The 23499-nt window shown below is 38.8% G+C and overlaps 1 protein-coding gene across 1 annotated transcript in view; it reads right to left on the reverse strand.

The window, feature by feature from the left end:
• Window positions 1–3022: 3022 nt before the first annotated feature.
• Window positions 3023–23499, reverse strand: part of LOC138076172 (phospholipid-transporting ATPase ABCA3-like) — a 215958-nt gene continuing 195481 nt past the window's right edge. The window contains exons 21-27 of the mRNA XM_068968393.1: window positions 19889–20014; window positions 19475–19669; window positions 15280–15467; window positions 14175–14345; window positions 13524–13714; window positions 3549–3622; window positions 3023–3157 (exon numbers count right to left, since the gene is read on the reverse strand). Of these exons, the coding sequence (XP_068824494.1) occupies window positions 3023–3157; window positions 3549–3622; window positions 13524–13714; window positions 14175–14345; window positions 15280–15467; window positions 19475–19669; window positions 19889–20014 (1080 nt within the window). The remainder of the gene's footprint in view (window positions 3158–3548; window positions 3623–13523; window positions 13715–14174; window positions 14346–15279; window positions 15468–19474; window positions 19670–19888; window positions 20015–23499) is intronic.

Raw genomic sequence — 23499 nt, forward strand, 5'->3', positions numbered from 1 at the left:
GCTGGAGAAATACTGCAGAAGGGACTTCTATTCATGGTTAAGTGTTTTCTCTTAGATTCTTCTTGCTCTTATCTTGTCGCTGCCAGCAGTGGATGTGGAGGACATTTCATGACATTCACCCCACCCCACCCCAGCCATGGTATTAAGTGTGAATTCCCAGCGATTCACGGAAGTTACCCTTCTTAGCACCAGGCTGCCAACAACCCAGAGGAGAGTTTCCTGCTTGCCAGATCTAGCCATGGTTCCTGTTGGCCAGCCTCAGCTGCCTGTACTGGAAGCAGTAATTCCTGCTTGCTCAGCAGGTATGGAATAGCCCTGGTCCAGGGACAGTGAACTTCCTCACGGGATCAGCTGAGCCACAACTAAACCTTTCCTTGGGGAGGAACCATCTTCCAAGTTTATTTTATACTTGTGTTTCCCCGGTGGCTCAGATGGATAAAGAATCTGCCTGCAATGCAGGAGACCCCAGTTGGATTCCTGGGTTGGGAAATTCCCCTGGAGAAGGGATAGGCTACCCACTCCAGTATTTCTTGGGCTTCCTTGGTAGCTCAGATGGTAAAGAATCTGCCTGCAATGCGGGAGACCTGGGTGTGATCCCTGTGTTGGGAAGATCTCTTGGAGGAGAGCATGACAACCCACTCCAGTATTCTTGCCTGGAGAATCCCATGTACAGAGAAGGCTGGCAGGCTATTGTCCTTGGGGTTGCAAAGAGTCAGATACAACTGACCAACTAAGCACACAGAACATTTTACCTCAGCCATAGGACAGTCTCGGGGGTTCTCTTTATTTCCTTATGGCTAATCCGCGTTATGGTTAACAATTCTTTTAATTTTCCCTGTTCAAATTGTTGTGTGGTTTCCTGATTCTTACTAGGGACACTGATAACCCTTCTGAGCTTCCTAATAATAGCACTTCCTATCTCAGGGGGTGTCATGGGATTAAATGATCCTATGTATGTAAAGTGCTTAGTAGAGGAACTGACACATTTTCTTTTGTTGTTTGTTTGTTTCTTGTTGAAGGATGAAGAGATAGGATAGGTGATAAAGCCTCTCTCTTCCTATTAGACTAGAAGAATATTTTAAAGAGTCATTAATGAAGTCAACTTGAAGACAAGATGTAAATAAAAGGTTAAACAAAATGAGTTTCCTTTCCCTTCTAAAGACAGCCAGTCTGGGAAACAAATTTTGTAATTATTGAAGGCACTTGTCAGAGATTAATGGAAGGCATTGGGATGGAACCCAGAGAAACTTAGATCAATTTTAAAAACAGTACAGAGAATAGCTTCTAGATATTAATTACAGTATCCGATTGAGGATATAAAAACCTATACCTGGGGGACTTCCCTGGCAGTCAAGTGGTTAAGACTTCACCTTCCAGTGCAGGGGGTTCAAATTTGATCACTGGTTTGGGAGCTAAAATCCCACATGCCTGAGGCCAAAAAACCAAAACATAAAACAGAAACAATACAGTCACAAAATCAACTGAATAGCAAAAAAAAAAAAAAAAAAAAAAAAACCAACAAAAAACAAAAACACCCCTGCACCTCCATGCACCCCACAATAGAACAGCTTCACTGACTCTATCTTGCAGTTTGAGGAGGATCATCCTACTTGTCTATTCATCTGCCTGTGATTCTGCAGAAGTGATTAGATTTCTCATGTTGCTTATGGGGGAACTCCACCTGCCTAAACATGAATTAGAATATGCTATCTCCCTCTCTCTACACTTCATTTCTCCTTCTTTCTTTCTTTCTAAATAAGATGTATGCCAAGAATAGAAAAGAAAGGACACTTCTTAAAGTATGGTCTGCTTCCTTTCTTGAACTCTAAATGTTCTTAGTGCAAATGCATGTGTGCGTGCTCAGTCCCTTCATTTGTGTCCCATTCTTTGTGACACTATGGACTGTAGCCCACCAGGGTCCTCTGTCCACAGGATGCTCCAGGCATGAATACTGACGTGGGTTTCCATACCCTCCTCCAAGGGATCTTCCTGACCCAGGGATTGAACCCATGTCTCCTATGTCTCCCACATTGGCAGGCAGGTTCTTTATCTCTAGGGCAATCTGGAAAGCCCCTTAATGCAAATATCCTTTTACAAATGTAGAATGTTGGCTTGAGTTTTGGAAATACACAATTTACCCCCAAAAACTTTGATATTAATTTAAATGGACTCTTTTGGCAGAAAATTGGTGTGTCTATTTGTGTGTGTTTTTATCTATGAAAAAGGTGATTTTTGTTCCAGGCTTTATATTCTTCTTATCTATAAATCAACTGCTAAAATGTAAAGCCATTGCTCTCTAGGCTGTACCATTCTGACAGCTTCATCATTTCTGTTTTTTTTTTTTCTCTGTAAAGGTATTTATTTATATCTTATTGAAGTATAGTTGATTTAAAATATTACATTAATGACATGTGTATAGCATTATATTATATTACATGTATATAGCGTGGTGATTGTGTATGTTTACTGATTATGCTGCATTAATTACAAGACCATGGCTATGATTCCAACACATGTAAGAATTAAAGATTTTAAAATTAAAAAAAAAATGTTACTTAGAAAAAAATAAATAAATAAAGCAACTATACTCCAATAAAGAGGGGAGAAGGAACAGGGGAAGGGAAAATTAGGGGTATGGGAGTAAGAGATGCAAACTGCTATGTATAAAATAGAGAAGCAACCCAGATATACTCTATAGCTTCATCATTTCTGAATGTTTCTTTTCAGATATTCAAAATACTCAGGACAAGGCCCTTGTCCCCACTCTGATGAATGATGTTGTTTCATATTTCTAGGAAAGAAAATAAAAATTTCACTAAATATGTTTAGATTTGCACATGCTGGAATCACAAGCCACTAATGTAAGTCTATGAAGAAGGAACATATGTTTCTTTTGAAGGACTCTTTATTACATAAATATATTTATACCAAGATATACACTCAGAGGGATGCCCTTCTCTGTATCCAAATATAGTAGAGAGTAGTCTAAGGAACGCGTAGGATCACTAGTTGCAAGCGAGTCTCAAGACTCTTTTTTCTCAGCTTCTGGGTTCTGACTGCCAGCAAAAGTCAGGAAGACTTGTTCCAGCGTTATCTGACTGATGGAATAGTCTTCTAAACTGAATTCTTCTTTAGCTTCCTCCAAAATACCAAACATCTTTAACAGCAACAACATAAAGTACAGTTACCATTGCAGTCCTCCTTTCCAGCCCACCACCCAGAAGAGCCTCTCCTACACTTCCTCCAACTGGTGCCAAGTTAATGGTGGAGGACGAAAGATACAAAAGGGGGTGATGAGATAACAGACAAAGTAGATCATCGAGAATTTAAGAAGAAGCAGGTCTCTGTCTCCATTCTCTTGATGGATATATAGAAAAACTGGGACTTAAAGGTGGAAGTCTGACTTAATTAAAATTAATTCCTTGGACCATTGAAAGTAACCTAAAGTCTCTGCTCCTCCTATAGCCCATTTCATAAGACTAAATCCCAAATGCTTTAGTTTTCTCTTAACATATAAAGTATTAGAAGGGCATGGTTTCTACATTCACCTTTCCCCAGCTATTGTTCTTGCTGGGAACGTAGTAGTTAATGATCCCTCGATTCTCATATTTCAATTCACTACCTAAGAAAGAAAAGATAAGATAGATACATAATTTTGCATATTGCTTTTCAAATATCAAAATACTGATACATCAGCTTAATTATATGTATAACAGAGGGGTAAATAGATATGGCTAGTAAAAAAGGGATGTAATCCAAAAGCCTACCTCTTTAGTATACACGATACAGTTAATTTCTTCAGCAGATTTATTCCTGGTGTAGTAGGCTTTGTTTTATGGGTTTCTAGGATTTACCGAGGACAGACTTTCAGGCACAAAATGTTGTCAACTCACATGTCTAAAGGATGAAACTTGAGTCTTCTAAAATTCTAATGCTGTAAGATGTAATTCCTAAACATAGGGTTGAGGATATAAATGGGTGGGATTTTCATTCTGGCTTTTTGAACATGTATGAATGTACAGCGTGTTTCCTAGGGAAGAGAGAAGAGGCTTTCTTGTTATTCTTATGATCCTATGCTAGGTTCAAGAGGAAATCATACATATAAATCACCAAAGTCAGGCTGTATGTTCTTTTTCAAGTGAATAAGAATCCTCTGGTGCAAGTTGGGGGATGAAGTGGTATACTTTCCAGATTTAGAATGAACATATTTGTTTATGTTTATCATTATATTTTGTAAGTTATTAAAATTTAGAGTAGCATGGTGGGCTGCCGTCTATGGGGTCACACAGAGTTGGACATGACTGAAGTGACTTAGCAGCAGCAGCAAATTAATTGAGATTTTAAATATTTTAAAATATGTTAATATAATCAAACTAGGAAGCCACTAGACTGAGGTGGCTCTAATTCCTTGATAGTCTATGTAAGGAAGTAAAAACCTAAGCCAGAGCAAATGTACTTGAATCTGAGGAAATCGACTTTAAGAACAACCAATAACAAAGAGCCAACTATGTCTCCCCAAATAAGGCAACTGCTTAAGCTCTAGCAAATCAAATATTTCCTTACTTTTTTCCATGTCTTCTCCATAAATATCTCTCCCCTAATTCCTGTCTGTGGAGACCTCCTAACTACCTTTGGTTTCAGTTCAGTTCAGTTCAGTCACTCAGTCATGTCTGACTTTTTGTGACCCCATGAATCGCAGCTCACCAGGCCTCTCTGTCCATCACCAACCCCCGGAGTTCACTCAGACTCACGTCCATTGAGTCAGTGATGCCATCCAGCCATCTCATCCTCAGTCATCCCCTTCTCCTCCTGCCCCCAATCCCTCCCAGCATCAGAATCTTTTCCAATGAGTCAATTCTTCACATGAGGTGGCCAGAGTACTGGAGCTTCAGCTTTAGCATCATTCCTTCCAAAGAAATCACAGGGATGATCTTCAGAATGGACTGGTTGGATCTCCTTGCAGTCCAAGGGACTCTCAAGAGTCTTCTCCAACACCACAGTTCAAAAGCATGAATTCTTCAGCGCTCAGCCTTCTTCACAGTCCAACTCTCACATCCATACATGACTACTGGAAAAACTATAGCCTTGACTAGACGGAACTTAGTTGGCAAAGTAATGTCTCTTGCTTTTGAATATGCTATCTAGGTTGGTCATAACTTTTCTTCCAAGGAGTAAGTGTCTTTTAATTTCATGGCTGCAGTCACCATCTGCAGTGATTTCAGAGCCTCAAAAAATAAAGTCTGACACTGTTTCCACTGTTTCCCCATGTATTTCCCAGGAAGTAATGGGACCAGATGCCATGATCTTCGTTTTCTGAATGTTGAGCTTTAAGCCAACTTTTCCACTCTCCTCTTTCACTTTTATCAAGAGGCTTTTGAGTTCCTCTTCACTTTCTGCCATAAGGGTGGTGTCATCTGCATATCTGAGGTTATTGATATTTCTCCCGGCAATCTTGATTCCAGCTTGTGTTTCTTCCAGTCCAGACTTTCTCATGATGTACTACTCTGCATAAAAGTTAAATAAGCAGGGTGACAAGATACAGCCTTGACGTATTCCTTTTGCTATTTGGAACCAGTCTGTTGTTCCATGTCCAGTTCTAACTGTTGCTTCCTGACCTGCATACAGATTTCTCAAGAGGCAGGTCAGGTGGTCTGGTATTCCCACAGTTTATTGTGGGAATAATAAACTGTGAAAATATTCACAGAATTTTCCACAGTTTATTGTGACCCACACAGTCAAAGGCTTTGGTGTAGTCAATAAAGCAGAAATAGATATTTTTCTGGAACTCTCTTGCTTTTTCCATGATCCAGCGGACGATGGCAATTTGATCTCTGGTTCCTCTGCCTTTTCTAAAACCAGCTTGAACATCAGGAAGTTCATGATCCACGTTTTGCTGAAGCCTGGCTTGGAGAATTTTGAGCATTACTTTACTAGCATGTGAGATGAGTGCAATTGTGCGGTAGTTTGAGCATTCTTTGGCATTGCCTTTCTTTGGAATTGGAATGAAAGCTGACCTTTTCCAGTCCTGTGGCCACTGCTGAGTTTTCCAAATTTGTTGGCATATTGAGTGCAGCACTTTCACAGCATTTGGTGATGCCCAATTAGAATCAATGTACACTCTGATAAACTCTTGAAAATTTTTGATATGCATCAGATGGGTAGTTCGGACATCAAAGTGAAAGTGAAGAAAGTGAAAATGTCAGTTGCTCAGACATGTCTGATTCTTTGTGACCCTTTGAACTGTAGCCTGCCAGGCTCAGCTATCCATGGAATTCTCCAGGCAAGAATACTGGAATGAGTTGCCATTCCCTTCTCCAGGGGATCTTCCTGACACAGGGATCAGTCTGGGTCTCCTGCATTGCAGGCAGATTCTTTACTGTCTGAGCCACCAGGAAAGTAAAGTGGGATCCAAAAGGATGCCCAATGGCTCTATGAGCAAAGTGCAACCAGATATAGGTACTCGCTGAGCCCTTCTTTTTCACTACTGTCTCACTGCACCCTCTTGGATATCCGAGCTCCTAGCTTTTCTGTCAAGAGCTCTGTAACTTGATTTGAGGTTTTTGTTTTTTTTCCTTTTTTTAACCCGACTGGGTATGGAGTTGGACTGGATCTGACTTAAACATCATTAGCTCTCTGTCTACAACCAAACTGGGTTCAGAGTCAGACTAGGTCCAACTTAAACTGGAATGGATTCAGTGTGAGGCCTCTGGAAAACATTTTCTTAATGAAAAGAAAGAAGAAAATGACTTCCTCCATATTCAGAGAGTTTGGGACTCCAGCTGACTATATGGGCAAAATTTATGGGTCCATGTGTTTTTATCCATTTGACTAATGTCTGTCTTTTGATTGGAGAGTTTAATAAACTTTAAATAGGCTTAGATGAAAAGTTTCTCCACATTGAGGGACACCCAGAGAGGTTCATTGAGTTACATGGAGAAGAGAAGAGGGAAGGGGTAGTTAGAGGTGACTGGAATGAGATGAGATGGGATCAAAAGAGGAGAGAGCAAGCTAGCCAGTAGTCACTTCCTTATGTGCACTCCTCAGTCTGGACCACTCAGAGGTGTTCATGGAGTTATACAGGGAAGAGGAGAGGGAGGAAGTAGACAGAGGTGGCCAGGAGGATAAAAAATGGAAATGAAAAGGAGAGAGACAGATCCAGCCAGTAACCAGTTCCCTAAGTGTTCTCCATCATCTGGAACACACAGAGATTCACAGAGTTGGGTAGAGAAGAGAAGGGGGAGGGAAGAGATAGAGGCCACCTGGTGGAGAAAAAGGAGAGTCCAAAGGAGGAGAGAGTGGTCAAGCCAGTAATCTCGCTCTCAGGTAAAATTGAGTACTGAAGATTGGGTTTTTAAATGTACAAAATTGACAACAAATACCAAAGAGCAAAGATTAAAAATTTAGAGTAGAGGTTGAATTTTCAAAAATACAGTATTAAAGAAAAAAAGAAGAAGGAGAAGAAAGGAAAAAAAAGCCACAAGAATTATTAAAAAACAACAACAACCACAAGAAGAGTATATACAGCATTTGCTTTAAAAATAGAGCCTTTTTTTTTGAAAAGTAATAGTAGGTTATGAAAACAAAAATTAAAGGAGAAACAGAGGACTTAAAAATTTTAAAAGGTTAAAAAGAAAAGAAGAGGAAAAAGAAAAGAAAAAACAATCACACAAGTAAAGACAATCTCTTTAGCAAGTGGTGCTGGGAAAACTGGTCAAGCACTTGTAAAAGAATGAAACTAGATCACTTTCTAACACCACACACAAAAATAAACTCAAAATGGATTAAAGATCTAAACGGAGGACCAGAAACTATAAAACTCCTAGAGGAGAACATAGGCAAAACACTATCTGACTTAAATCACAGCAGGATCCTCTATGATCCATCTCCCAGAATTCTGGAAATAAAAGCAAAAATAAACAAATGGGATCTAATTAAAATTAAAAGCTTCTGCACAGCAAAGGAAACTATAAGCAAGGTGAAAATACAGCCTTCAGAATGGGAGAAAATAATAGCAAATGAAACAACTGACAAGCATCTAATCTCAAAAATATACAAGCAACATATGCAGCTCAATTCCAGAAAAATAAACAACCCAATCAAAAAATGGGCCAAAGAACTAAATAGATATTTCTCCAAAGAAGATATATGGATGGCTAACAAACACATGAAAAGATGCTTAGCGTCACTCATTATCAGAGAAATGCAAATCAAGACCACAGTGAGGTACCATTTCACACCAGTCAGAATGGCTGCGATCCAAAAGTCTGCAAGCAATAAATACTGGAGAGAGTGTGGAGAAAAGGGAACCCTCTTACACTGTTGGGGGGAATGCAAACTAGTACAGCCACTATGGAGAACAGTGTGGAGATTCCTTAAAAAATTGCAAATAGAACTGCCATATGACCCAGCAATCCCACTGCTGGGCATAAACACCAAGGAAACCAGAATTGAAAGAGACACGTGTACCCCAATGTTCATCGCAGCACTGTTTATAATAGCCAGGACATGGAAACAACCTAGATGTCCATCAGCAGATGAATGGATAAAAAAGCTGTGGTACATATACACAATGGAGTATTACTCAGTCATTAAAAAGAATACATTTGAATCAGTTCTAATGAGGTGGATGAAACTGGAGCCGATTATACAGAGTGAAGTAAGCCAGAAAGGAAAACACCAATACAGTATACTAACACATATATATGGAATTTAGAAAAATGGTAATGATAACCCTGTATGCGAGACAGCAAAAGAGACACAGATGTATATAGTGGACTTGGACTCTGAGGGAGAGGGAGAGGGTGGGATGATTTGGGAGAATGGCATTGAAACATGTATACTATCAGGTAAGAAATGAATCGACAGTCTATGTTCAATACAGGATACAGGATGCTTGGGGCTGGTGCACGGTGATGATCCAGAGAGATGATATGGGGTGGGAGGTGGGAAGGGGGTTCAGGATGGGGAACCCATGTACACCTGTGGCGGATTCATGTCAATGTATGGCAAAACCAATACAGTATTGTAAAGTAAAATAAAGTAAAAATAAAAATCAAAAAAAAAAAAAAGAAAAAAAAATAGGCTTCATTTCCTGGGCTTCATCTGAAGGATAGCTCTTCCAGTTATATTACTGTTGGTTGACATTTTTTCTTTCAATATCTTGAATATATATTTTCAGTTTCTCTCAGCTTGAAAATTTTCCACTGAGAAATCTGCTGATAGGTTAATGGGGTTCCCTTGTTTGACAAATTACTTTTCTCCTGCTTTTTGTCTTTGACCTTTGACAAATTTATTACAGTATGCTTTAGCCCCTTTCTGGTTCAACTATTTGGAGTTCTTTGGGCTTCATGAATGTGAAAGTCCATATCCCTCCCAAAGTTTGGGAAATTTTCATCTATTATTTCTTTAAATAGACTTTCAGTCCTCTTTTCTTCTCCTTCTGGGATTTCCATAATATATAAATTGTTTCTGTTATAGTGCCCTGTAAATTTTGTCAGCTTTCTTCATCTTTTAATCACTCTTCATTCTTTTTGCATCTCTGATTGCATAATTTCAAATGACCTATCTCATAGTTCACTAATTCTTTCTTCTGATTGGTTGAATCTGCTAAATTTTTCAGTTTAGTCATTACATTTTCAGTTCTAGGATTTCTGTTTGGGCTTTTTTATGGTGCCTATTTTTTCTTCTTGTTGTTGTATTTTTCATTTTCTTTCTGCATTGTACAACTAATTTCACTTGGTTGTCTTTCTGTGTGTTCATATAGTTCATTAAACACTTTTAAAAGGATAGTTCTAAATTCCTTGTCAGACAGCCCATAGATCTCCATTTCTTTAAGGAGTTTCATTAGTTTCTTTGGGTAGTGTTATATATACCTGACTCTCTGTGGTCCTTGATTCCTTGAGTTTGTATCCACTTTTGATAAATAGTCTCTTCTTGTAGAGTTTACAGACTCACTTCAGCAGGGACACACCTTCACTCATCAGCTCAGCTAGAGGTTTGGACTGTTTGTGTGGCAGCATCCAGGGGCAGGCAGTCTTGCTAAGAGGGTCTTGGCTTGGGCAGGTACACTGCTTGTTATCTGAGGTTGAAGGTGGGTGGATGGGCAGGGCTGCTGTCTGATTTCTGTGGCTGAACTGACCTTCCAGCTGAGCTGTTCAAGCATGGCAGCTGGATAGGCTCCCTGGATGAGCAAGACTCATGACTACAGGCTACTACTTCACAGTCTAGTGGTGACATTAACTGAGATCTGTAATCACCTCTGGCCTGTTGAGGTGCAGGCTGTGCTCCCTGGCAGGGTAGGATGACTCTTTGACTCCATGATTGGGCAAGGTTACATATGGGCTGTAAACAATTGCTCTTGGGGGAAGGGTTCATATTGTGCTCCTTGACTGGATGGTGCCAGTTTTTGGTCTCTATGTTCAGGTGGGGCCACAGACAGGGCTTTATGGTTAGATGAGGCCTCAGGCTGTGCTCATGATTATACTGGAAAGTAAACTGCACTCAAATTTGGGTAGAACTGCAGGCTAGCCTTCACAATCTAGTAGGCTGGGGGTTGTGCTTCATTGCTGGCTAAGGCTACAGGCTGGGCTACTTTCAAGAGGGCTGCCAGTTACATTCACAGTTATATGGGCTCGAGACTGTACTCTGTGGTCAGACAGGGTCACTGTCTGGGCTCTGTCTTCAAGTCAGACCCTAGGGTATGCTCCATGAACGGGCAGAGTCACTGACTGGACTTTTTACATGAAATCCGTATGCTGTGTTCAGCAATTGAGCAAAGTTATAATTTGGGCTCTGCAGGTGGGCAATATCATAGGCTAGATTCCAAGGCCATCCAAGGCCATCATGGTGAGGTAAGGCCAGAGGCTATACATAACAGTTGGGCAAGACTGTTCGTTTGGCTCCCAACCAAACATGTCTGTAGAATGGGCTTAACAGATGCCCAAATTCACTGGCCAGGCTTATTGGTCAGGTGGGTTGGAAGTTATACTCAGCAGTTGGGTAGAGCTGTGAATTTGCTTCTCTTCCTAGACAGGGCCATGGAACAGGCTCCATAGCTGATAGGGTTTGTTGGTTGAGGACCCAAATCAGGCAGATCTGCCCTTTGAACCCTTTGGTCCAATAAGGCCAAAGTGCAGCTATAGGTTGTGTTCCATGGTTCTTCCTAAATTCTCTGGCCAGGTTTCCTGGTTGGAGGAAACTAGAGGCTATACTCAGCAGATGGTCAGGGGCTTTGAATCTACTTCTCTAGTCAGCGGGGCTATAGAATGACTCTACCCCTGGTACAGCTAATTGGCTAGGGACTCAAATATGGTAGAAGTAACCTCCAAGCTCTCACACCAGACATGGCCACAAATTCAGCTTTGCAGATGAGCAGAGCCATTGTCCTGGAACTCTACTCCAATGCTGCTGCAAGGAAGAGTGTGGTTTTGCTAAGTTCTGAGTGCTTAGTTCTTGAAGCACCAGCCCTCTTCTCTGTCTTTATGTAGTCTCTGGTGGTAAAGTCTCACAGGTTCACCCAGTGATCCTTGAGAGTTAAGACCAAGCTGGGCCTCCAAAGAAGCATTCTGCAACACTGGGGGACCTGATGAACACCATTGACTCTTTTTCCCAAGTGGAGAAACTGCAGGTCTAAGGGAGGGTTGATACAGTCAGTGTAAAGCTCCTCCTCTTACCCTTCTCATATCTCTTTTGGTTTCTATTGCCCAGGAGGTTGCTTCAACCTTACCTCCAGGTTCTGGGATTTTCATAATCATGTCTCGTCTACAGATAGTTACTAATTGGTCTTCTTATGAATATGATCTTCCCAACTGATGTTGAGAATGACCTATGTTGCCATGTTTATATCACTGTCAATATTGTAAGTTTGTCTCATGCTGTTATATATAGTTATTTCATTCATCTTCCATTCTCCACAGTGGTAATCTGGTATATGATTATTCTATAACTTATTTTCCATTCAACTGCTGGCAAGTATAATGTGAATATCATTGATTTAAATATTTTATTTATCTCATGGCACAAGTGGATGCAAGTATAATAACATAAGGAACAGCCATCTTCAGTTGAAAATGTTCCTCAAACCCACATTTCTATTAAAGCTTTTGTGTCTACATCCTCAATTATAGGTCTCTGATGTTTAATGTCTCTTCTTTAAGACCTGTCCTAGAGAAAGTTGTTAGGACAGCACACAGTAAATGAGACTTTCTGTTCACAGCTTTTCTTTGTAACGATGTAGGCACTGTATCTCAGAAATATTTGCTGAATAAATTCATAAATGAGTATTAAACTTAATAGACTATTAATAACAACACTGAGGTAATTCTATTTCCCATACATCTGTTCCCCCAGATCTGCTCTACCTTCTATTTCTTTTTATTTTCTGCTCTCCATTCTTACTGTGTAATCAATCAGGCTGTTTTCTATTGCTTGGAAGATAAACTTCCAACTCCTCAGCCTGACATACAATGGGGATATCTGTGATATTTTGCTCAGTGTAGCAGAATGGAAACTAACATGAAAAATCAGAATTAATAAAAGTCTTACCAAGTTTCTTATTTATATTTCTGAAGGAAAGATAAGAGATAGAAAGAAATAATTGCTGTTTCTAGCATTGTACCATATAGTCAAAGAAATGCTTATTGAATATAGCATGAAGAAGTGCTATTCTTGCAAGGAGGAAAAAGCTGAGTGGTTCTTGTTTAAATTTCAGTTTCATATCCTGACTGGGACAGCAAAAGACCACAGTTATATTTTCAGGTAAAAAACCTTAAAACTTTTCATGAGTGATATTATGAAAAGAATTGTGTCATTTCCCACCCCCCACTCTCACCCCCACCAAATTCATTTGCTGAAGCCCTAACCCCAGTTAATTGTGTTTGGTCATATGTCCTTTAAGGAAGTAATTAATGATAAATGAGGTCATAAAAGTGGTATCTGGATCCACTGTGACTGATGTCCTTATAAGAAGAGTAAGAGACACCAGGCATGGATACACATAGAAGAAAAGCTGTCTGATGACACAGTGAGAGAAGGAGGCCATTTGCGGGCCAAAAAGAGAGGCCTCAGGAGAAGCCAGACCTCCTGAAATCTTAATACTGAACTTCTAATCTCAGAACTGTGAGAAAATAAATTTCTGCCATTATGCCAGTCAGTCTGTGGTATCTTATTATAGCAGCCCTAGCGGGCTAATACAACTTCTATTTACTAAAAATTGAGAATTATGTTCAAACATGATTTTAGGTATACAGGTCATATGGACAGCTCTAATATCACAACTACCTTACTAGTTAATATGCACCAAGATATTGGTGGATATTTCTGTTCTTTGTGCAAACTTCTGAGCACAACAAAACATAAAAAGTTTAAAAGAACAAGCATTCCAAAAATAATTCAACATGGAAGGGCAATTAATATTAATAATTCACAAGAAATAGTTACTGGAGATATACAGCATATGGATGGTGAGAACAATAAATATAATTTAACACATCTATATCAAAGCTAACCCAACCAAACAAGTTTACCTGGGAAAGCTGTTTCAATAAAAGTTTTAAAATCCTTCAATTTGTTCTCATTTTCGTCAATATTGATCTTGACTTTTAGGATGTAAACATTGCCAAATTTGTTCTTGAGATGCTGAGGGCTGCCCAGACACATGAACTTTCCCTTCACCATGATGGCAAGCTTAGTACAAAGAGCGTCGCATTCCTCCATACTAGTAGAACAAAACACCAAAATGATGTGAAGCTTTAAAAAAATTTCTATCAGAAGATATTCTATAGTTCAAATATCCAGTATTTTGTGACCCTTTTTGAAAAAGGAAGTTTTATCTGCCCCTCATCAACATCATGGCAAATGGAGATATTTTCAAATTCAAAATAGTAAAGTAATCTGCAGGATATAATGTACAGCACATGGAATATAGCCAATATTTTTAATAAGTTTAAATGGAGTATAATCTATAAAAATATTCTATCACTAAGTTGCACAATTGAAACTAATATAATATTGTAAATCAACTGCACTTTAATTTTTTTTAAAGTAGTAAAAGACCAAATCCTCAAATGGAACAGTTCCTGAACTTCCTGCCCTTTCCTGTCAATGAAAACTCCTTCCCAGAGGTCATACTATTGTAACTCTTCTAACCCTTAACCAAGCCTCCCAGTGAGCTGCACCTGTGAGATGTTATGATGATTGCTTTGCCACTTTCACGTGTCCGTGTCACTGCATTCCAGAGTAGGCGCCGGGCTACTGGGTCCATACCAGTTGATGGTTCATCCAGGAAGATGACTGAGGGCTTTCCCATGAGGGCAATAGCAGTACTCAGCCTACGTTTGTTTCCTCCACTTCATAGTTAAGGAAGGAGAGAAAAAGCAGAAACAGAGATGGGTATATGTGACAGTAATTTAATACATCAAAAACATATATTTAATGTATATCCATTATTTATAGGAAACAATTAAATTATTTCAAAAATGCTGAGTCATAGGAAACATCCAAGACATTAAAAATGCTTATTGCATGTCATTCAACCAAGGCATTGGGCTTCCCATGTGGCACTAGTGATAAAGAACTTCTTGCCAATGCAGGAGATTTAAGAGACATGGGTTTGATCCCTGGGTCAGGAAGATCCCCTGCAGGAGGACATGGCAACCCACTCCAGTATTCCCTCCTGGAGAACCTCATGGACAGAGGAGTCTGGTGGGCTACAGTCCATAGGGTAACGACAAGTGGGACACACATGCACGCAATGAAGGCATCAGATCCAAATGCAAATATATAAGTCAAGTCATTTTCATTTGAAATGTAGAAAAGTGACTTTTGTCTACCAGAGTTCCTTTAGATTCCCAGATATATAAACAATATATTTACCAGGCCAATACAAAGAATTTCACATGGTCCTTGAGAGACAAAGAACAACAGAGAATAAGGGAGAGAGATGCTTTCATTTATAATTCATTATAAATTCAATGACTACATTTGCGATTGAACCAGGATTGTGTTTCATCTCTGCAAGGGAAAATTGTGATAATAATTCAGTTCAGTTCAGTCGCTCAGTTGTGTCCGACTCTTTGCGACCCCATGAATCACAGCACACCTAATTAGGTCTGCTTTATTGCTGATATCCCAGTACTGGCAAGGCATTAGATTATTTCCCAGTCATTGCTTCTATTTGTCAGTGGAACTCTGGCTAGATTGTGGGCACTGATTCCAAAGATCAGAATCTGCAGAAGGCTCCTCAATATTAGCTGCAATGAGAGCATCAGTATAATATCTCACCTGTAAGTGTAAATATACTTGTCAGCATAGGGTTCCAGATTCAGTGCTTGAATTGACTTCTTTACATAATTATTAATTTTGGTCTCAGGAATCCCCCACAATCTGGCATACATAATCATTATTTCTCGAGCAGTCATGTAATCCAGTAAGGCATCAAATTGTGGGCAATAACCAATTTTTGATCTTACCTAAAATAAAAGAACAACAATGGACATAAGTCAACTATATCTCACTGAGCATATAATATATACAAATAACATAGAAGACCTGACACTTTCCAGCCCATGCCTCTAAGAAGGTTACAACCCAGAGTTTTAGTAAATAATTTCTTTCTCAGTGATTACAGAGTCATTGCTGTTGTAAGCTATTGCCATGTATTAAAATTAAAACTTTGACAACCCTAAAAAGTAAAAGAGATCCAAATCAATAGTGTGATGTCCAGCGTTAATAACTAGATGGCTATTTTTGAACTTTGGTATCTTATTTTCTCTAATAAGTCTTCATTAGTTTAGTCCCAAGGGATTTCAGGATTTCATAATCAAAGACTGCCATAGAAGGGTGCCTGGGCTAGTCTAGGCTCAGTGATATCCTACTTTTTGGTAGTTATGACAAATGGATTATAAGTGGGGTCCTCCATCTCTCTGTTATACACAATATTACTTTGTGAGAATCATCTAAGTTGCACATGAACAGAATTGGGATCCTAGCTCTTATTTCAGTCATATATTAGTCATAAAAGAAGTCTGAACATATTATAAAAATTTTATAATATTCAGAGAAAATATCTGACAACATGGAATTAAAGTAAAAATCAATAATAAAACAAATATATTAGAAACTTCAATATTTTTCATATTTCAAAATGAATTTCTAAGACCACATCCTTAATTCATGGGCTGAAAATCCCAATTTATCTTGCAAAATATTTTGAACCTATGGGATATAGGCCAATTTAAACAACAGATTAACAAATAAGTTTAAATCAATGATTAAATTATTAACGTAACAACATATTTGTAAAAAACAGATTCAAAGGATTCTGGGAAGATAGCCAAGTAGGGAACACTGAGAATTTATCTCTGTCTAATAAAATTATTTTGGGACTCTGTAGTCTACTGAAAGTTTGCAAATTCCTAGGGGAAGATTTGGACTGTAAATTGTGGTTAATTGCAGTCAATTTCAGCTGTTAGCATACTAGCGTCTACCATCCTCCATCCCCACACCAAGTCACATTTGTGCATATGTTCTTGAAGTAGCTTTTACACAGCTAGGGGGAGACAGGATGAGCAAACAAGATCCCGTCCTCCAAATAAAGGGCATCTGTGCTCTAATTGCTTATTGCTGCTTCTGATTGTAGAGGTGCAGACCAACAAGAAAGCATGAGCCATCTAAAGATAAATAGATAATCAGGCACTACCCCTAAAAAACAAAACAAACAAACAAACAAAAAAAAACCTGATGTAAATCTACTAGACAGATACTTTAAAGTGACTATCTTAAAGGTGTTCAAAGAATTTTAAAAAATGTGGAGAAAGTCAAGAAAATTATGAACAAAATGGAAGTATCAATAAAGAGACAGAAACTATAAAGAGAAATTAAAATAAATTTTAGAGTTAAGTATAACAACTAATTGAAATGAAAAATTCATTAAAAGGATTCAAAGGCAGATTAAAATAGGCAGAATAATCAGCAGACAAAGATATGACAATAGAACATGAAAAAGAAAGCAAAAAGCATTAAAGAACAGTAGATTGAGCCTAAGGGACATTTTAAGCCATTAAGTGGATGAACATACGCACTGTAGGTGTCCTGAAGAAGAGAGTAAGAAAAGGACAGAGAGAATATTTGAATAAATGATACTAAAACTTCTCACATTTGAATACAATCATCCAAGAAGATCAATGAAATTCAGAGGAGACGAATTCAAAGAGAACCACACCAAGACACATTAAAATCAAGCTTTCCAAAACCACAGACAAAAAAAGAATCATGAAATCAGTAAAAGAAATGAGACCAATCATATACATGGAATGCTCAATAAGATCATGAGCATATTTCCCATCAGAAATTCTGGAGGTCAGAAGGCAGTGGGCCAAATATACTCAGTTCAGTTCAGTTCAGTCGCTCAGTTATGTCTGACTCTTTGCGACCCCATGAATCACAGCATGCCAGGCCTCCCTGTCCATCACCAACTCCTGGAGTTCACTCAAACTCATGTCCATCGAGTCAGTAATGCCATCCAGCCATCTCATCCTCTGTTGTCCCCTTCTGCTCCAGCCCCCAATCCCTCCCAGCATCAGAGTCTTTTCCAATGAGTCAGCTCTTTGCATGAGGTGGCCAAAGTATTGGAGTTTCAACTTTAGCATCAGTCCTTCCAAAGAACACCCAGGACGGATCTCCTTTAGAATGGATTGGTAGGATCTCCTTGCAATCCAAGAGACTCTCAAGAGTCTTCTCCAACACCACAGTTCAAAAGCATCAATTTTTCAGTGCTCAGCTTTCTTCACAGTCCAACTCTCACATCCATACATGACCACAGGAAAAACCATAGCCTTGACTAGATGCACCTTAGTCTGCAAAGTAATGTCTCTGCTTTTGAATATGCTATCTAGGTTGGTCATAACTTTCCTTCCAAGGAGTAAGTGTCTTTTAATTTCATGACTGCAGTCACCATCTGCAGTGATTTTAGAGCCCAAAATAATAAAGTCTGACACTGTTTCCACTGTTTCCCCATCTATTTCCCATGAAGTAATGGGACCAGATGCCATGATCTTAGTTTTCTGAATGTTGAGCTTTAAGCCAACTTTTTCACTCTCTTCTTTCACTTTCATCAAGAGGCTTTTGAGTTCCTCTTCACTTTCTGCCGTAAGGGTGGTGTCATCTGCATATCTGAGGTTATTGATATTTTTCCCGGCAATCTTGATTCCATTTTGTGCTTCTTCCAGCCTAGCGTTTCTCATGATGTACCCTGCATAGAAGTTAAATAAGCAGGGTGACAAGATATAGCCTTGACGTACTCCTTTTGCTATTTGGAACCAGTCTGTTGTTCCATGTCCAGTTCTAACTGTTGCTTCCTGACCTGCATACAGATTTCTCAAGAGGCAGGTCAGGTGGTCTGGTATTCCCATCTCTCTCAGAATTTTTCATAGTTTATTGTGATCCAAACAAAGGCTTTGGCATAGTCAATAAAGAAGAAATAGATGTCTTTCAGGAAATCTCTTGCTTTTTCGATGATCCAGTGGATGTTGGCAATTTGGTTCCTCTGCCTTTTCTAAAACCAGCTTGAACATCTGGAAGTTCACAGTTCACGTACTGCTGAAGCCTGGCTTGGAGAATTTGAGCAGTGCTTTAGTAGCGTGTGAGATGAGTGCAATTGCGTGGTAGTTTGAGCATTCTTTGACATTGCCTCTCTTTGCGATTGGAATGAAAACTGACCTCTTAAAATTTTGTGCTTGTCTAAACCATTGTGTATGTTAGTGGCCTTAGGAGATTAAGGCGTGACAAGTCTTGACAGTGCCCTGAAGGCTGAGGAAATGATCACTTGCCCATTCAGGCTCCTAGAGGACTACTAGTTCTTATGCACTTGTTGAAACTGCCTTTTCACTCTCCACATTCCAGGGGGGGTTCATGAATGCCACATCCTGTTTGCCCTCAGAGCTAGGTGGTTTGAAAAACAGTCTTTTGGACGGTAGACAAAAAGTTGAGGAGCTAAATGTGTGAAGCTGGGAGTTGGGAGTTCCATTCTGATTGTAATGCACTGTTTTGTGGGTGGGTTTTATGGTGCAAGTGTGTCTCAGCTTATCCTACCCATCTTGATGTGGATATTTTCTCAGTTGTGTGATATGTAGGAATCTTTCAATTAGTTCTGGATTCATCTCAGAGGGAATGGATCCCTGTTTAACTGTTTATTTGGTGCATCCAAGGAGGGAAAGTCAAGGGTCTCCTATTTCACCATCTTGCTCTCCGACAGTTTTATAGAAAATTAAAGACACTCTTAGATTCTCATGATAAGGCTGCTCTAATTGCCTCACCATCTCTGACCAAAATTCTCATTTCTCTCTAGAATCCATAGGCTAAGTCAACAGTAGCGATGTCAATGCCTACCATGATTCATGTCTATCATTTCCCACAAGTTGCTTCTGACCTTCACCCACAAATCATGTTTCTCACACCACAGACAGTAATGATGTCTTACCTTTAGGATATTTTTGGTGATGCTGAGGCACTCAACGAACACATCCCCAGAGGAAGCAACCTCCTCTCCAGTCAAAATTTGGAAGGTAGTAGTTTTCCCAGCTCCATTTAATCCAAGCAACCCAAAGCACTCCTGCTTTTGGATTGCAACAGAGATATTTCTCACAGCTAAAACGACTGGAGTTGCAAAATACACCTTAAAAAAATACAGAAAACATAATAAAGAATACTTACAGGTCACATACAAACAATACTTTAGACTCCCATGGACCACATCAGATAGTTTCACAAGAGTTCTTCTATTCTCTTGAGAGAATACACATAGATTCAAAGACCCACAGTAAACCCTTGGGATTAATGACATACTCTTTAATAGAAATTAAACCATCATAAGTTGTTCATTGAATAATATTACCTTTGTGAGTTCCTTAATAAGCACTACAGAATTCAGTGACTTCTGAGGGTCCTCCAGGATTCTATTTCTTTCATTTTGTACATCTTCATCTTCAGATTCCGCAGATAATTCCTTGGACACTGTATCCTATATTTTAAAAATAAGATCATAGATATGGATGCACTTTAGACATCTGGTCTACACTGCTTGGCTGCAGGAAGGCTAAACTGAGGTAATCTCAAAAATGTCAAAACAGAAGTTTTGAGTCATTTCCAAATGACTTCCTGCATATCAACTCAGCTCTTACATATTTCCTACATCCAGAGTTTAAAACCTATACCATGAGCAAGTAGCATGTTCTTAACAAAACAGGCACTTCACAAAAAACTGCAATCACAACAAAACTGTTAATTGTAACTAAAAGTTATTTTTAAATAATTTATTTTTAATTTTTATTAAATATAAATTTATTCTTAATAATAAATGTATACTTTATGAGAGATCAGAAGAGTTGAGAGTAGGGAAAGAGTAACACTTTTCTTTCAGAGTAGAAGAGCGGAATCCAAGGACAGACTCACATAAGAAATGTTTAAGATGAATTTAAATAAAATAGGAGCTCATCAGGCAGCTTATGACGGGAAAGAAGGAATAGGTAAGACATCCCACAGAGTGAAAAGAATATGAAAGAATACTCTATGACTTGTATATCATTCTTTGTATTTTGAAAGAATTTAGATGTACAGAAGAGCTATAAAAAGAGGACAGCCCTAGTATACATTTTAACTTTGCCCAATGACATCATATAGTAATGATTCATTGATCAAAACTGAGAAATTAACATTGGTTCAGTTCTATTAACTACAGATCTTACTGATGTTTGTGTAAAATATTTTGAATTCTTTAACACTATTTCTAGTAAAGCTATTTATTTAAGCATAATATATATCTTGGTTGCTGCTTTTCAGCCACTAAGTCATATTCAACATTTTGTGACCTCATGAATGGCAGCACACCAGGCTTCCCTGTCCTTCAATATTTCACTTAGTTTGCTCAAACTCACGTTCATTGAGCTAGTGATTCCATCCAACTACTTCATCTTCTGTTGTCTACTTCCCCTCCTGACTTTAATATTTCCAAGCATTGGGGTGTTTTCCAATGAATTGGCTCTTCACATCAGCTGGCCAAATTATTGGAGCTTCAGCTTCAGCATTGGTTCTTCCAGTGAATTTTCAGGATTGATTTCTTTAGGATTAACTGGTTTGATCTCCTTGCTGTCCAAGGGACCTTCAAGTGTCTTCTCCAGCACCACAGTTCAAAAGCATCAGTTCTCTGGTACTCAGCTTTCCTTTCTTTATGGTTCAGCGTTCACATCTGTACATGACTACTGGAAAAACCATAACCTTGACTATGTGGACCTTTATAGGCAAAGTGATGTCTCTGCTTTTTAATATGCTGTCTAGGTTTGTCATAGCTTTTCTTTCAAGGAGCAAGTATCCTGTCATTTCATGGCTGCATTCAGTTTGCAGTGATTTTGGAGACTAAGAAAATAAAGTCTGTCACTGTTTCCATTGTTTCCCCATCTATTTGACATGAAGTGATGGGGCCAGATGCCATGATATCAGTTTTTTGAACGTTGAAATTTAAGCCAGCTTTTAATGTTAAAAAGAGTTAGTTTCTCTTTGCTTTCTGCTATTAGAATGGTATCATTTGCATATCTGAAGTTGTTGATGTTTCTCCTGGCAATCTTGATTCCAGCTTGTGAATCTAGCCTGATATTTCACATGCTGTACTCTGCATATAAGCTAAATAAGCAGGGTGACAATATACAGCCTTAGTGTACTCCTTTCTTAATGTTGAACCAGTCCATTTTTCCATGTCTTGTTCTAACCATGCTTCTTGACCTGCATACAGGTTTCTCAGGAGGCAGGTAAGGTGGTCTGATTTTCCCGTCTCTTTAAGTATTTTCCACAGTTTGTTGTGATTCACATAGTCAAAGGCTTTAGCATAGTCAGTGAAGCAGAAGTAGATGTTTCTCTGGAATTCTCTTGTCTTTTCTATGATCCAGTGGATGTTGGCAATTTGGTCTCTGGTTCTTCTGCCTTTTTCTAAATTCAACTTGCACATCTAGAATTTCTCGGCTAAAATAGTGTTGAAGCCTAGTTTGAATTATTTTGAGCATTACCTTAATAGCATGTGAAATTAGTGCACTTGTGTGATAGTTTGAATATTCTTTGGCATTTCCCTTATTTGGAGTTGAAATGAAAACTGACCTTTTTCAGTTATCAGAGTGATCCAAATTTGTTGACATATTGCTGAAACATTAAGAGTGTCATCTTTTAGGAACTGAAATAGCTCAGCTGGAATTCCATTACCTCCATTAGCTTTGTTCATAGTAATTCTTCCTAGAGCTAATTGACTTCACATTCTAGGAAATCTGACTCTAAGTGAATGATCACATCATAGTTGTTATGTGGGTCTTGAAGACCTTTTTTGTATAGTTCTTCAGTGTATTCTTGCAATCTCTTCTTAATCTCTTCTACTTCTATTGGGTCCTTACTGTTTCTGTCCTATATTGTGACAATCTTTACATGAAATGTTCCCTTGGTATCTCTCATTTTCTTGAAGAGCTCTCTCGTCTTTCCCATTCAATTGTTTTCTTTATTTCTTTACATTATTTACTTAAGAAGACTTTCTTATCTCTCCTTGCTATTCTTTGGAACTCTGCATTCAGTTGGTATATCTTTCCCTTTCTCCCTTGTCTTTCACTTCACTTCTTTTCTCAGCTATTTGTAAGGCCTCTTCACTTTGCCTTTTTGCATTTCTTTTTCTTGGGGTTGATTTTGGTCATTACCTTCTGTACAATGTTATGAACCCCTGTCCATCGTTCCTCAGGCACTCTATCAGACCAATCCTTTGAATCTATTTGTTTCTTACACTGTATAATTGTAAGGGATTTGGTGTAGATCATACCTGAAAGGCCTAGTGGTTTTCCTTACTTTCTTCAATTTAAGTGTGAATTTTGCAATACAGAGTTCATGATCTGAGCCACAGTCAGCTCCCAGTTTTGTTTTTGCTAACCGTATAGAGCTTTTCCATCTTCGGGTGCAAAAAATATAATCAATCTGATTTCAGTATAGACCATATGGGTGATGTCCATGTGTAGTCATCTCTTGTGCTGTTGAGTGTTTGCTATGACCAGTATGCTCTCTTGGCAAAACTCTGATAGCCTTTGCCCTGCTTCATTTTGTACTCCAAGGCCAAAGTTGCCTGCCTGTTATTCGATGTATCTCCTGACTTCCTCCTTTTGCATTCCAATCCTCTATGATGACAAATATGTCCTTTTTGGTCTTAGTTCTATTACATCTTGTAGGTCTTCATAGAACTGTTTGACTTCACTTTTATCAGGGCTATTTGTTGGGACATAGACGTGGATTACTGTGAATTTGAATGGTTTGTCTTGAAAATGAACAAAGATCATTCTGTCATTTTTGAGATTGCAGCCAAGTACTGCATTTCAGACTCTTTTGTTGACTCAGGGCTACTCCATTTCTTCTAAGGGATTCTTGTTCACAATAGTAGATATAATGGTCATCTGAATTAAATTTGCCCATTCCCACCCATTTTATTTCACT

This window comes from Capricornis sumatraensis, chromosome 3 (assembly GCF_032405125.1).
Source record: "Capricornis sumatraensis isolate serow.1 chromosome 3, serow.2, whole genome shotgun sequence".
Taxonomy (NCBI): domain Eukaryota; kingdom Metazoa; phylum Chordata; class Mammalia; order Artiodactyla; family Bovidae; genus Capricornis; species Capricornis sumatraensis.